At 41.3% G+C, this 16292-nt stretch overlaps 1 protein-coding gene across 1 annotated transcript; it reads left to right on the forward strand.

Moving 5' to 3' along the window:
- The first annotated feature begins 1141 nt into the window (after nucleotides 1-1141).
- On the forward strand, nucleotides 1142-12516 carry fam83fb (family with sequence similarity 83 member Fb). Its single transcript, XM_030062789.1, has 5 exons — nucleotides 1142-1719; nucleotides 8360-8527; nucleotides 9188-9309; nucleotides 10575-11308; nucleotides 11866-12516. The coding sequence occupies exons 1-5, from the start codon at nucleotides 1237-1239 to the stop codon at nucleotides 11910-11912; spliced, it is 1554 nt and encodes a 517-aa protein (XP_029918649.1). The 5' UTR covers nucleotides 1142-1236; the 3' UTR covers nucleotides 11913-12516.
- The last annotated feature ends 3776 nt before the right edge of the window (nucleotides 12517-16292 follow it).

The following is a 16292-nucleotide window of genomic DNA, read 5'->3' on the forward strand; positions in this document are numbered from 1 at the left end:
AGTCATTCAGTCTATTCATATGATAAAAATTGTGTTTTTCCCCAAACATGATAACAAAAAAAAAAAAAAACATGACAGTGGGGTGAGTTAATCCCACTTGTTTCCATTGCAGTTTTTTTTTTTTTTTTTTTCCTGGGAACAAGTATGAACATGTTGAAACAAGGCAAAATAAGGCACATTAGGTCACTACTATCAGGCAAATGAACCTTGATACTTGGATTTCCTCTCCTGGGCCTATCTACACCCCTCAGCTGGTATGCACACACTCATAAGCCTCTGACAGAAATGTGGGTTAAGCTGGTGCTGTCAAGAGCGACTGATAAGGAATGAAAATAAAATAATGTTGAATTTCTACACCAACAACATTGCAGAAGCCAAAACTGAAGACAGGTATGCACCAAAGATACAGGAGACAGGCCTACTGCTGAGTTTGTTGCATAAATAAGGAATTACTGGCACAAAACTTTGTTATATCAAAGTCTGGGAAATCTCATAAGTTCCAAGAAAATGTGCATAGCTGTCATGTTTCCAGGTTTTATGGTGGCATACAGCAAGCAGCCTACTGCATGTTATAACCTGGATTGTTACAGTTTTACAATCATGGGAAAAAAGAGTTACAAAGTGCAAGGGAAACTCCTACAGCCTCATAATTTCCAAAACCAGCCCTCTCTTGTTAGTGAACGATGTTGCGTTCAAGTGTTCCTGGTAAATTCTAACTTCCAACTTGTAAAAGCGTAAACTTGTCGGTATTGCACAGTGCTTTCAGCCGAAATTTGATGAACTGAATAAATGCATTAAAAATGTGTCCAGCAGATGTGCTGGCGTCTTTTACAAATCAAGCGGTAACTGTCTTACAGTGGGGAGAAAAAGGCGAAAAAATGTAAAGGCCAAATGGATCAAAAACTAGAACCATGCAACAGTTGTAATTATTCACACACTTAATGTCAAATGACCCAACAGGACTTGAATTCTCACTATTCCCGTCTTTTTTTTTTTTTTTTTTTTACCGCTTTTGAGGCTTTCAGAAAATCCTAAATCCGATAGCACGGGAAGGCAGCACAGGTAACGCACAGGGCAGAGTCCCTCGCTCCGGGCCACACCTCTCTCTCCCCCTCCTTGCCAGGTAAGAAAACTTCCCCAGCTTTCGGGTTTACCTGTCGGGACTCTCACAGGTAAACAAGCTGTGACAGCGTCTCTGCGCTCCAGGGGTGCGGGGTCCCTGCCGCCTCCGCAGCCATGGCCGAATCCCAGCTCATGTGCATGGAAGACGGCCACATCCACGCCAAGATCCCGGAGTCCAAACCGGAGTTTTACTACAGCGAAGAGCAACGCGCCGCAATCGAGGAGCTCCTGCGCAAGGGGGACGGCGCCTTCAAAATGCGCCTGGAGGAGGACAAGGTGAAAGACTTCTTATCCGCCCGAGAGGTGAAATGGATCCGGAGCGTTTTCAAAGAGTACGAGGCGCTTCAAGAAGAGAAGGAGAGCCGGGCGCCGCCGTCCAAGTCGGTGGAACGGACCGGCACGGACGCAGACTCCGGGGTTCATTCCACCTACTGGCCGGAGATGTCGGACACCGAGGTGCCGCCGCTGGACATCGGCTGGCCCAGCGGGATGTTGTTCAGAGGGGTGACCCGGGTGACCATGCACACGCACCCGCCCAAAGACAACGGGCCCCACATCAAGGAGGTGGTGCGCCGGCTCATCCAGGAGGCCAGCAAGGTGAGATCCGGGGCGCACATGAGGACGACATCCTGGTTCAGATGAATGGGCTCCTACAGTGAATATGGGTGAGAGAAAGAGGGAGAGAGAGAGGAACAGGACAAGGAGAAGGGAGAGCCAGAGAGAGAAAGGAGAGAATAATGTTCTCGAGATGATTTGAGAATACAAAGGAGAGTGTTAGAGAAAGAGAGAGATGGGGGCAAGTGTATGCTCTTTTCTCTTCTGAATGTGTGGCATTTAAATTCTTAATGTGTGACATTTAAGGTGTGACATTTAAATAACATGCAGGAAGCCCAGCTATGTTGCTTGTTAGGCTTTGATTGCCTCCTGGAAACCTGTCTGTGCACGCTGCCTTTACTGCTGCCAGCGTCACACAGGCACTTCCTCACTTGCCCTGCCTCTCTTCAGCTCATTTCAGTTCTCTAACACTGGCAAGAATTAGTGTCAGGTTTTTTAATTGCTAAGATTTCATTTTACGATTGGCAATTGTGATCCATAAATTTACTTCAGTCTTGGCCATTAGGTGAGGCTTGGGAACCTCCAAATAGCAGAAATAAATGTCAAAGGCTTTGGCTGTGGAATAGACTTCAGTAGATGTCAGATCAGAGACTCACTGAAAGGATATTTAATTGGGACATTTGTCATGGTCATCCCCGGGTAAATGACTTGAAATCCTTATTTCAGCTGAACGATTTTTCCACAGCAGGTTACATTGTGATTTTCGCGAGACTGGGAGCAAAATGTTTCTCAGGTGTAAAGAAAAATGGAAATGTTCTGTTAATTTATGGTATAAACAATAGTTATGAGTCTCATAAAGAATAGCTTCCGTATATATAACCTTATGTAGAGTATAATATAAACAGAAGACAAAGCTTTTTTTGTTGTTTCACTGTCCCATCTATGAGAACATGAGGGAAGTACTTTAGTAAAATGAGAAATGTCCCTTTATTCTCCCTTTGGCTGGGTGATTATGAAAAACCTATTGTGCTAATGAAATGAAGTGTACTGAAAGGTTTACCACTACAGCCACACCTCTGGTGTCTCATAAAGCCATAAGGTTTGGGTACTTTGGTGCATGAAACATAAATAAAAGAAATCAATCAAATCAACCAGTTATGAATGTCTAACCAGCAAATGCTTGATATTTGTACTTGGCAAATGAGTAAAACCATTACTGGATTACCCAATTATACAATTAATTTTAAGTTGTGTAATCCTTACAGAAGTACACACACTCCCAGTGCAGGTGTGATCACTTTATTACATTTGTTTTTCATTGATTTATGATTATGGTATTCCCAGAAAGTTAGTTTTCCTAGATAGCTATAAGTTTCAAGTTTCAGGTTTATTTCTTTTATATAGCACTCGGAAAAACACAAAAGTTTTGCACCAAAGTGCTTCACAAACACAAATGAAGTGGATAAGGTACTAATGGCACCTGATATCATGGTATTATTATTATTATCACTGTACACAGAGTACAAACAGATTAAGATAAGAACAGTACAGGGTCAAAGGTAATAAAAATGACAGTGGAACTAGTTTAAAGATGAAAACAGCTGAAGAGAAGCTAAAAGCCAAGGAATAACTCTGTTTAATGCTCTCTGGTTGGATTTTTCCAAAGCTGAGGCTGCAGTTTGGCCTGTCTGAACTTGGAAAAGCAGCAAAGTTGATATGCAATCACTTTTTTGCACTTAGTACAAGAGCATCGTCTTGATAATACTAGCGACCTCCTCTCTTAGCCTTTCACTTTTTTACTTTGCCAGGCACACTGTTTCTTTGGCTCTGCCCTTTTTACGATTTAATACAATTAAACAATTTCTTTAAACAAGTCCTGCCTGTGAGAAATGTTTGTAGAGCCTAACTTAAACTCCCAGAAGGCTCTTGGGTTGGAGTTCAATGGCTCGGTGAGTGAGTGCTGGGGTGAATAATGCCTACTCACACAGCAACAGGAGGCACAACCGGCCTACTTAATGTGAGTTGCCCATCATAATGTTTACTCACCGCCTCCTGGAGGTTCGCTGAGTCATTTGTTCCACCCATTCACACACACACACACACACACACACAGGCTTCCCTCGGCTCACTGTGTTGCTCATGTCTTCCAGCTGGAGCCAAGGAGGAGGGAATAATCATGTATCTGTCACTCACGTCTGCTGTCGTAACTTTGATTGCACAACCCGGCTATGCACACTCACTTTGATTTCATCTGTAAAGTCCCATTGTGTCTTTTCCTCGTCTTTTATCTCTCCTTCATCCCTTCCTCCCTCACCTCTGTCCTCATCTCCTTCCTTCCTTCCTCTTACTGTCTTTCACCTTACAGCCTCTTCTTTTCCTGTTTTTTTCCGAAAGGGTCATTTTGAGCAGATCACGTCCGTGCATGAAATCGGCTTTATGTGTTAATTCAGTGACGGCTTTATCTGCCACAGCATTCTTTACATTACGTTCACATCGCATTCAGCTGTGAAATGAACATTCAACATGCACATATGTAAGGCTTTAAGGCATCATTTAATAAGGCATCAAGATCATACACAATGTGCTCTGGTGTGAAATTTAGTTTGTTTTTTTAACTGTATTTTATTTTTACAGGACAAGATGTGTTTAGAAGGAAATCTGCATCAGTGTTATCTTAATGTTTTTACGTCTCTTTGAAGGGTGTTTTCCAAAGGAAGGTGGCGGCATGTCGCCATACCTGTGTGTTAAATAAATAACAAATTGGGTTGTGTGTGTGTGTGTGTGTGTGTGTGCGTGTGTGTTTGTGCGTTTGCCAAACAGGATTCCACAGAACAAAATGTAGCTGCTTTGAATTTTAACTTGATCTCATTTATAAGAAAGGGAGTGAGCTGATCTTAAAATACTTACAAACACAAACACACACACACGCACACACACATGCACGCATGAGATAACACATGTTGACCGACCAGTTTCCAGAGTGCTACCATGTTCGTCTCTCCACACACAGATATTGAAATTGTTATTGTGTGCTGTGTGTCGTGTTGCCTGTATGATGTATGACTGCAGGTCACAGTGTGTTGTTACCTTGGCGACTCACCGCGTGGAAACAATAGCTCCTTTCTGCCCTAAGAGGTGAACATTTGTCACAAATTTAAAGAGACTCTTTTTTTCCCCCATGAATTTCTTGGCAATTTGAGCAGCAGAAGGGCAAATTGGATTTCTCCTAACTTGTTTACAAAGAACGGCTTCTTCTGATCGTCTTTGTCCTCCGTCTGGCTCTAGTTTCTTTACCGAGCACCTCTCTCTGTCACTCATGGTCGTTTATGGATGTATGGATACAGAGCAACATCTGCTGTCTGTGCACTGAGAAACACACGTTTCAGCCCCGGCACCAGGGGGGGAAAAATATTGGTGTTTTACGTTTTTGCACACCAAGGATCCTGTGAATGTCTTGTTTTCAAGTAGTACAAAGACAGCGAAAAATGTAAAAATAAATACATAAATAATAAAAAATAAAGTGTTAGCAGGCAGGTGTCAGACGGCACAATCAGCAGAACTTTGCTTCTTCAGGCCGAAGTAGCCAGCTAATGTAACGACGTTACCCCTGACCTTTTCCTAACCTTAACCAAGTCGTTTTGGTGGATAACGAAGCTAACAAAGCGAATGAAAGTAGCTAAAACAGCTAATGAGTGAATGTTAGAAATTTCATTGTATTTGTTGATTTAACCTTGACGTTTTCCTAACCTTAACCTTAATGTTCACTAGCGAATATTAGTGAACGTTACCGAACATTTCGTAACATTGAACTTGACTTTTTCCTAACCCTTAACCAAGAAGTTTCGGTGGATAACGAAGCGAACAAAGCAAATGAAAGCAGCTAACAAGCTAACATTTGCTAGCTATATGTTCACTAGCCAATATTATTGAACTAGCTAACATTAGCTAGTTAACGTTAGCTAACATTTGTCACGTTGACTTTGACCTCCTAACCAAGTAGTTTTGTTGGATAACGAAGCGAACAAAGCAAATGAAAGCAGCTAACCTTAGAAATTTCAATGTATTTGTTGATTTGCAGACGTAATATGCGACATTTTATTATGGTGACAGGGTTGCAGCATTGAATCGTTGCATGATAAACACATACACACTTTCGCTGACTGGAGCTGAAGTAGGGCTGGGAAATGTTATAATACAATATAATACACAATATAATGCATTATTTCAGTCAATACCAACGATGGAGGGTGCTAGTCTTAATAATTAGCATTATGCTAATCTCTTTTAGCCTCCAAGACAACACAGTGTGCAGTTCCTGTGTGCGGTGTGTGTCTCTTCCTCTATTCTTGCCACATGATCTGACTGTAAACTGATCAATATTTTGTTCAACTTATTTTTGATATTGATATTGAGGAAAAATATATTGTGATAATTTGCCCAGCCTTAATCTGAAGCGGATTACCTGGGATTTTGGTGGCAGGGGAAGTTTAGGCCAATGTAAAATGAGTAAATAATAAATTATTTATACAGCACTTTTCCGAAACATACCGTTCCAAAGGGCTTTACATGGTGAAACAAGATGAAACATCATAAAAGAATGCACAATACAGCGGGCATGTAAATACTCACTTTTAATCTTAAGTTTTTTTATAGATGAGACATTTTGTTTTGCTTATATCACCAGTTATTATTTTCTTTGATATAAGCACAGAGAAACGTCTGGAGATCTCGAGGGTGACGGTTCAGGCAGAGGGGAAAGTGAAAGCAGTATGGGAGCCGTTCTTGAGATAAAAACGCTGCTTACACAGACAAATTCCTCAGCTGATTTCCTCACAACACTGTCTGCTGGCTTTACTGGAAGACAGCACAGTGATAATGCAGTGTTGTGCCTCACTGCCTGTGCTGTTGGAAAGCCAGCTGAGACTGTTTCATGTGGCTTCACAACTCCAACGGGGCCCTAAATGCTCCACTTAAACAGATTAGATTAGATTAGACTAGCTTCACCTGTTGGTTTCTTCGTCGGCTTAAGTGTCTCATGTTGTTTTTTTTTTCTTGGCTGTGGACAGGGAAGAGAGTCGAGATGCTCAGTGGGCGGCCGGGCCTAAAATCAACCTCTTGCAGCTGCAAAAAAAAAAAATATATTCTCACCACACCAAGACCAAGAGTGATCTCCTGGAGGGAATAAGCGTTCAGGAACTTTGAGGAAAACTTTTGCTTTATTGCACGTTGGTTAGGGATGGAAAAAGAAATCGATAATGCAGTATAGCACTGTACTTCCTCTTGTCAGATGTTATTGATTGATGCCAGTTTTCAGTTTAATTTGCACAGATGGCATATTTGAGTTACCCTGCGTTGTATTTGGTCCCTGCCTTTAGGTATTTTATCTGGAACTGTCCTGTCACTGTGCGTAGTAAAACACTGAAAAACATGATTGATTCCTGTTTACTGGAAAATTATTTTGCCTTTTCTAAAGAATTGTTTCTTAAATATTGGGATGGATCATAGCTGATTGTCTTAGAATATACCTAGGGCTGAAATGATTCCTTGAGGAACTTGAATAATTTGATCACTAAAAATCCTTTGTGCACATGAAGAGTTCAGGGTCTTTATTCTCACCAAATAATCATCAGGACATGAACCTGTTAGTGCAACTTGCAGTTTGTTTTGCTGTTTGTTTTGCGCTGGCTGCTTTGTGCTGCTGTCATCTGATAGCGCATACGGAAGTGTTGCCAAATCACCGCTTGGACCACGTCCCCGCAGGCTCCGCCTAAAAGTTCCTGGAACTCAAATTTTAGTGTCACCTCCTCAGCCGGGACTAAATCAGATTTCAGGAATTTAACCTGGCACCTTGTAGCTGCCGATGGAAAATCCTTTCAGAACCTGTGAAACAGCCTTCACGCGAAGTGAGCCGAACGTGTCGTACTATTTAACGAGAGTCACCTGGCCTACTCTTTTTTCTTGTGTGTATTCATTATTGCTCTTTAATAAATGTATTTTTTATCCAGTTACTTGAATAATTGGAGTCATTGTTATCATAACTAAAACATCATGAAGGCATATAGGACCATGTTTGTTAAGTGAAGCCCTTGGTTGAAAACATCATTCATCTTAAGACCTATACTGAGAAAATACTAGTGTTGGAGGATACCAGATATATATTTGAAAACATCAGTTATGAAGTTCTATTACTTATGATTTTTAAAGTGGAAATAGTCTTTTGGAAAATACCTTGTCAGTTCTTCAGTCAGTCGCTGCCTCTTTTCTGTCTGATTTTAATGACTATTTTTATTATTCTATCATTATATTCTTATCATAACATTATTATTACAGTTGGATTGAACAGATATGTTGAACAGGTTGTTTGAGAAAGTCTCTGGCACTGTATTGAGCTGTATTGTGCTTAATGGGAGTCCTGTGCCTTGGTAGCTCAATATTTTGGACGCAGCAAGGTGAATAGATGAGTGGCATACCTATTATTGTTATCATAAATCATGTAATTACCTCAGGCTGCTGTCAGTCAAGTACCTCAGAGTTTTTTTTTCCCCTGTATTTTCCTCCGGAGATATGTTCTGCGCTTTAAACCAAATTTCCCCCTGGGGACAAATAAAGTATGATTGATTGATTGATTGATTGATTGATTAAACTGTGCAAAATAAAACTGCTTGACTCCTGTCTCTCCCAGGTGATCGCCATAGTGATGGACATGCTCACAGATCTGCACATCCTCCAGGACCTGATGGACGCGGCCTGGCGTCGCGCCGTGCCCGTCTACATCTTGCTGGATGACCAAGCCGTGCCGCACTTCCTGGATATGTGCCACAGGCTGAAAATCGCCGAGCAGCACCTTCGGGTAAGAGGGCATCCTCACACAGGAGATGAATATGGCACAGGCCTTGAGGGAAACTTGTGTTGATTTTCAACCTGAGCCTCATTTTTCTAGTTTTTTCCATTATCATGATAGATGTGCTTAAAATCTGAAATGCCATAGTGTTATAAAACCTGCCACAGTGTATGAAGTGCAACGGCTTCTGTTAATCAGAAATAAGCCTACTTTACAAGAGCAAAGGAGTTAGGATATCAGTTAACCAATACATTTTGTTAGATATCAGCCCTTTATTAAATATCAGATGTTGGGCAGTCTGTCATTGCTGACATGATGGGAACAGCTACAAAAACGTTGGTCATCCTACTGTAAAATATGATTTTCTGTGCTCTTTTTTTTTCCATTTCAATTTCCTCTACCACTGAATAGGAGCTTTTAAACCTACAAGAATTTCATTAGTCTGGATTTCAGTGGAGAATTTGGCTCCCATGATGGTCTCATTTCTGTTTCAAAGGGTTTTTGTTTTTATTTTTTTTTTTCACCCTGACAAGAATAAATTCTGGGAGGGACACTAAATCCTCATCATTTGTTGTTCAGATATCCCTTGTTATTGACATCCTACTAGCATTTGCTGATGGTGTGCAGTATTCCTACCAGGGTTGTGACTTTAACCCTTTGTGTGTGCAGAACATCCGCACCAGAACCCTGCGTGGAACCGGCTTTGCCCTGTCCTTCGGCAGACTGCCCGGCTCGCTCTGTAATAAATACATGCTGGTAGATGGGGAAAAAGTCATGTTTGGCTCCTATAGGTGAGCTCTGTATGTGTGTGTGTGTGTGTGTGTGTGTGTGTGTGTGTGTATAGAGTGCGTATGCGTGTGTTTTCACTTTCCAGCTTTTAACTTTATGAAGCTTTTCACTTTTTGAACAATTGCTTTTTTATTCCTCTTGTGCTTGTGTAATATTTTATTCTCATTTGTGTGTTCACTTTTTTTTCATATGGATGTGCTCTGGAGAATTGCTCTCATAATAAAGATTTAAGGAGTACTGCCACTAAAGTTGACAACTATGCCTCAAACTGGCCATTGCCAAGTCTGGGATTGTGTGGTATGCAATGGTTTATAAGAAATTTCAACTGTTTACAAGACATTTTTTTTTTTTTTGTGACCACAACACTGTCAGATACTTCCAAGGAAATCTGTTCTGTCACCAGTATAACATTTCCAGCTCAAGCAGCTTCTTATCAGACCAAGGTCAAAACTCGACCATTTCAGGGTGAAACCCCACATCAGAGAGAGAAAAACAAAAACTCCGGGAGCAGACTTTACACGTTTCACTAATTTTCTTTGCTTCAGTTCCTGCACCTCTTACCTGAAATGTTGAAAGAGCACAATGCTTTACCGTGAGTTGGAAATCACCTGCGAAGGATTTTCTTTGATAGAGTTACATTTCCTCATTCATGGCATTTAAAACCACTGACTAAAGCTCATTAACTCATTCAAGCGTTATGTGGGTTGGTAACATCAGAAGACTGAAGACTTTGCCTAATGTCTGGTGACGAGAGACAAACCTAACAAATAACTTAGTAACTGAGCACTCGTTTTCTTTGATCAAATAGTGTTTTATTATTTTTTTCTTTTCTTTTTTCTTTTTTTCCCCATTTTTTTTTTTTTTTTTTTATTTGGCTGACAAATTTCAGTGTCCACATTGTCTGCTTTGGTTTCTCTGCATCATAACTATGGGGCCAAATTGGTTCTGTAAACAAAATGGACAATTTTTGATGCATAGATTTGTGTCCATTAGGGTGTTTAGATCTTGAACATGGTGGGCGTAAGGTACCGTTAAGACAAGCCATGTCAAGAAGGCTTTATTCATAATGATGCTACTGTATAGAAAAAAAGAAAAAGCAAAGGGCCATGGATGTTTGTCAGTGATGTTGAATCATTTGATTTATGCTGCATGCCTGAAACCGTCATCAGTATCTTGCGTTCACAGTTGACTGTTGTTCGCTTGCCTTGTGACGATTTGAAATTTCATTTCAAGCTGTAACCTGAACATGAACTGTTCTTTTCCGCAGTTTCTCCTGGTGCACGTCTCGTATGGACCGAAACATGATCACGGTGATGACGGGCCAGGTGGTTGAGTTCTTTGATCGAGACTTCCGGGAGCTTTACGCCATCTCCGACAAATTAGACCTCTACAAAGAGTTCAACATCGGCCGGCCCGCCAACAGGACTGCCACCTTTACGCGCGCTAAAGTGGATCGCCCTCCTTTACCAGCCACCACATCCCGGTTCCAGGTCAGCTTAGGCGACTCGCGGAAGGGTGACATCAAAGTGCCTGCACACAAATACTACAACCCCAAATACTTCTTGGTGTTTGAGGACCGGCCGCGTCCACCTGGGTCCCTACAAGAGTCAGGAATCAGGAAGGCGTCGGTCCTGGCTGAGATTCAAGAGGACATGGACGCAGGGAGGCCCAGAGCAGCCAGCAGTGAGAAGATGGACAGGCTGAATCCACTGCCTTCAGAAGACATGCAAGAAAGCCTCAAGAAGCCCTTTGGGGTTTCTCTGAGCAAGAAACCACGGTTCACGTTCAAGTCGAAACTCTTCAAGGGGAAGTCGCCCAGTAAGCTTTCAGTCAATAGCACGGAAAGCAGCCGGTGCCCGTCCCCTGCGGAAACCAGCAAGGCCGATGAGGGCGAGGACAGCCTGGAGGTGTTTGTGAAATCTCCATCCAGGCGTAAGACTAAGAAGTTCTCTAAGTTTGGCTCAAAGAGTGAATCTGTGCTGACGGGACAGGACAATGAGAGTAAGTCGGGACTGAATAACTGGATATTTGAAGAGATTGGTTCCAAATTGAAATATCGCCCATTGGAAAACAGTGTTATCTGTTCTTACAAATTAAATGATGAATTATGGAATGCATGGTAAGTAGTGGCAATGTAAATCACTATTCAATAGGGCAGTAACATGTTTTGAGACACTATTTTGAAAGGATAGTGAATGAGACAATTCATATCATTACTTTTTATTATAATGGCGATATAGCATTTTGGAATAAAACTCTTCATTTTTTTCTCTTTGTATGTTTTTTTTTTCTCTCTGTGAGAAAAAAAATAAACTCTCATTTTATTTAGCTGTTTTCTGTTTCCCTCACTCTCTGAAAAACATGACACCATTCTTTCCCCGTCTTCTGCTGGGAGAGTGTGTGTGTATGTGTGCGTCATGGTAGGTAGGAAATGTTTGACAAAAGTTTACACGTGTTTTATTGTGCCCTTTTGACTTTATCTCTCCCTTTTCTTTTCATTTCTTTCCCTCTCCACACCAAGCTCTGTATAATGTTTTTATTTCTCTTTTTCCTCACAGGCCTAAAGTCTGGACAGGAGTCAAAACCATCTTGCATTTTGTCCTGATCCAAGGTGCCGCGCTATGAAGTCCAACCAGTCTTTTACCGCAGAGTGTCATTACACATTCTTAAGACTTCCATAATTACTTCCTTAAAACTCATGACACCTCGGGTTGTGCAGTGTTGTGGATACTTCATCACGCCGTACTGAATGTATGTCAGGTGTGTTTTTGGTTTATAACAAAGTTCTTAACAAAATCAGTGCCTTACACAAAGTAGGTGCCTCCTGACCAAGCGAATGTGTCTTCCTGCTGTTGTAAAATGTCCTCTTTTATGTGTTTGATGCCAAAGTCCAGTGCCACTACTAACAATGGGTGAACTTCTTTAACACCTCCACCTCCACCAGCTGCTAAGAAGAACAAACATCTTGACTTTTCACAGTTACCTCTTGCTGCCATTTGAAGCTGCCAGCGTGTAAAGCCTCTCTTTGTGTAGACTTCAACTCGTAAATCATTCTTAGAGGGCCGCCACACCAGCACTTGAGGTTATGTGTCTAATTCACCCCAATTCAAACCCCTTCAAGTTACAGAGGTATTTGTTTCCACCAAGCGAGTAATTTCATCTCATGTATGTGCCAAATGAAGCACTGTTCTATTGCACTACTTCATACCTGTCAAGTATCCCGTTTTGGCCGGGATTTTCCCGTATTTTACCCTCCTTTCCCGGCCCCCTCCCGTATTAGTATTTTCCCGTAAATTTCCCGTATTTAACCTGCATTGATTATAATAATATAATAATATAATAAAATAATAATAATACCCCGGGGCTAGCTGCCCATTCCCAGTCTGACGTCTGCCACCCACTACAGTAACCTACTGCATGTACTGTAGGTGGCAGTTGTCGCGAGGTTAGTGTGACATTGTCAGAGAAGAGTGACAATTGACCTCTGAAACTGTCAAGGTAAATAAACATCCCATGTCTGATTAAAAGGACCAAAAACGTTTTTTAGTTAAATGGAAGACATGATGACTGTATTTGAACTATTGATTTATAATGATGTCGGGCCATGCCTGTGTATTTCAACGTGATGACGTGCATAGCCACATTGCTAGTGTGGCGAGGAGGTCTTGGATCTATTTTAATTGTCTGGAGTCCTGATAGAGTTTTTATGACTGTACATGCTTTGTTGCTTTGTGTTGTCATTTGTCTCAGTTTGTATTTGATGCACTAAATAGTTGTGGGATGTCGTGTTCTTTGTGTTCAATAAATGGTTACTAATGAGTAGCTGTAAAGGTGCAACGTGATTTTCTTGTCAAACAGTGGGACTTATATTTGAACAGTGAGGTTCTCACATTTTTCTATTCCAGCGTAACTTAACATATAGCTCTGTTGCTCCTTTTCCCGTGTAACTATGAACATTTAAAACATGAGTTAATTTGAGTTTCCTCTCAGACACAGCTGGCCCTTACAACAACAACATCTTGATGAATTTTAAAGTGGAAATGGCTTTCACTGTATTTATTTCTGTGACAGAAATGACAGAATGTGAATTTCATTCACATTCTGAGTTGAGGGTTGGACCTTGAAAGAGATTTGTCATGAGGCTTCAGTTGGAGGATGGGGCCACCTAGTGGAGAGAAACATCCACTGCACCCTGTAACCAGTGAATTGAACTGCACACGTGCCTGTATGGGTGTGCGCAGTGAGAGAAAGCATCACCCCCTCCACCCCCCCACCCCTTCATATCTGTTGTTGCTAACAGCTCTAACCTCAAGAGAGGAACTAACAGCGGGTCTGACGGAAACTTTGCGTTGAGAGGATGGGGGGTGGGGTGGGGGATATGGTGCAACAGTGAAACAGGAAGTTGCAGCAGGAAGAGATGGAGTCACGCCAATACTTAAACTAATTTTACTGACACATATCATGTCCAAATATTAGTTACCAATGCAACCATCATTTAGTGGTTTTGCAGCAGCAAAGAGCTAAGGGCTAACCATATGCTTATCAAAGGATGTGACAAGTCCTATAAACATTTTCAAAAAGGGGATTCCAGGAGGATTCCAGGATAAGTTGTTTGCAAACATGAGTTTCTCTAAATGACGGCTATAATATCTCAAATCAGAGATGCTGCTTTAACCAAAGTGAATGAAGTCCAGTCCTGGGCTACATTTGCCCCATAAAAAAAAAAAAAAAACATGCTTCTCAAAACTCAGTGATGCAGATCAAATCTTTTCACTAATGTCGAAATCACGGACGGAAAATTATGTATATCGTCACGGGTCACAAGAGTGCAATGGGGGTGGGCATGTTTTGTGTAAATCCAGACACAATTTTAGATTCGTTTTAAGAATCTCTGCAGGGATGTCCAATGACAGCACCATATTGGTTTATTTCAGTCTTAATCCATGGTGTAAACAAGGAAGTGAAAACAGTTTTTAAGATTCAGAGTCTATTGGCTAAACAGATTAAGTGATATTGGACTAAGGGCTCCACATAGAGTTGAAGTGAGATGACCTGGACTTGATTGTAGATTCTCGAAGACATTTCATCTCTCATCTAAGAAGGGGTCGCTGGCTTGGTGGATAACGTCCCCACACTGTGTGAGGTGAAACGTCTTTGAGAACGTACAAACAAATTAAGCTGGCCCGTGACTTGATGACTTGAACCATGACCTAGATGACTAAGAACCTCCACAGACACTGGAATAGGGGACATGGCTTTAAAATGGTGCAGAAATGATCTTAAAGAGTGCACACAACATGTTTTTTTTACCGGTGGTCGTAAATCAGAATATTTTGATATTTCGAAGGGTGTCTCACAAGATTTGTTTTTAACTCCTATTTATTTTCTGTGCTTGTACACAACATTGGGAGGGACTTGCCAACAGCTAAATGTGCAATTAATATAAAATTGCACATTATAATCAAATAAAGGTGCTTATTTGGATGATATAGTTGTAAACTCAGTCGCCCCTTCTCTGAGCCAAGCCCTTAATGAGCTTCAGGCAGCATTTCAACAACCTCATGTTTCACCATGTGAGCCCTAACCCTCACCTGTGCAGGCTGCCTTTTCGACTAGATGTTATCTACAAGCAGGCTGCATCCTCCACACATTCTGTGTACCACAGTGCTCCACGTTTTAGAACAAACTCTGGTTCCTGCACTCATCATTTTACATTTTATGATTCAGCAGACAAGCTGTCACTAAGTCTACGTCGACGACTTCACACTACACACCATATCTTATTGATCTGGTCCCCTTGAAAGACTTTAGAGCCATGTGAAATGTAAGTGAGAAATGCAACTTCCTCATTTTAGCTGGACTTGTCCTCTTCCTTGTATGTGATTGATGTCTAGATTCCCTATCTGCTGCATTTTATTCTGTTTAAGTTATAACTGGTGTGATATCTTGGCCAGATCTCCTGGTTAAATAAAGGTTAAAAAAGCAAGCACAGACTGTTCAACATATTTATATTAGACATTATCTGCAAACGTTGAGTAGAGGAAGATGTACGTGACCTCAAGGTCAACGTTAACTTCAATATCTCCCATGAGAGAAAACTGTTTTGGATGAAAGGGAATTACTGCAAAACAGACCGACACGACCCTTGGTGGTAATTAAGCCTACATATACCATGGCACAATAAACTAAACTAAAATGTTGGGAGTATAGAGTCTGCCTGTAGCTTTTTAGAAATATTGCTGTTATCTCTACGAATGCTGGTTAAATTTCTGTGGTCACACACTGACAGCTTTAAACGCACACACACACGCTGAATATGAGGAAATGAGACATGGCGTGTTAGTTTCAGAGAGCGCTCATCTGGAAACACAGGTGATATTGTTTGCCTTTATGAACAAAAACAGCATGTAGTTTCACACGTCAACACAAATCTTCACACATTTTTTATTCTTAAATATCCTCTTCATCGGAACAGAACACATGCAATAGTTACAAATACATATAAAGTTGAGATGTAATACTTATTTTATACAGTATGTACACATTTTACTGAAAACGATTTGGACCTGCTGCGTATTGCACGGACGCTGCTGCACTGTACTTAGAAGCTAAGTGAAATACTGAAAATGCAATGCTAAGTCACTTCACTAAGCACTATAACATTTCAAACACACTGAACAAATGTCTAATCACTGTATATTCATTTTTCAAAGTGTTAATACAATGCACATTGAGCGTTTCATAAGGAAATATGTCGAGATGACGCCCAAAACATTAACAGCGACCGACTTTCAAGCCCAGGATCCCTTTGTCAGAACAGAGAACGTTTACTTTCAAACGGCCGATGAGCCATTTTGGAGTGAGGCTTGAACTGCCCTGCTGAAGCGGAGCTGCTTTAAACAGCGCAACTTGAGGGTGTCTACTTTGGTGACTTGCGAGAGCCAAGAGGAAGCTGACAGCGCTGCTTGCCTCCCTCTCTTTTAAT

The sequence above is a fragment of the Myripristis murdjan genome, chromosome 1 (assembly GCF_902150065.1).
Source record: "Myripristis murdjan chromosome 1, fMyrMur1.1, whole genome shotgun sequence".
In the NCBI taxonomy this organism is placed as follows: domain Eukaryota; kingdom Metazoa; phylum Chordata; class Actinopteri; order Holocentriformes; family Holocentridae; genus Myripristis; species Myripristis murdjan.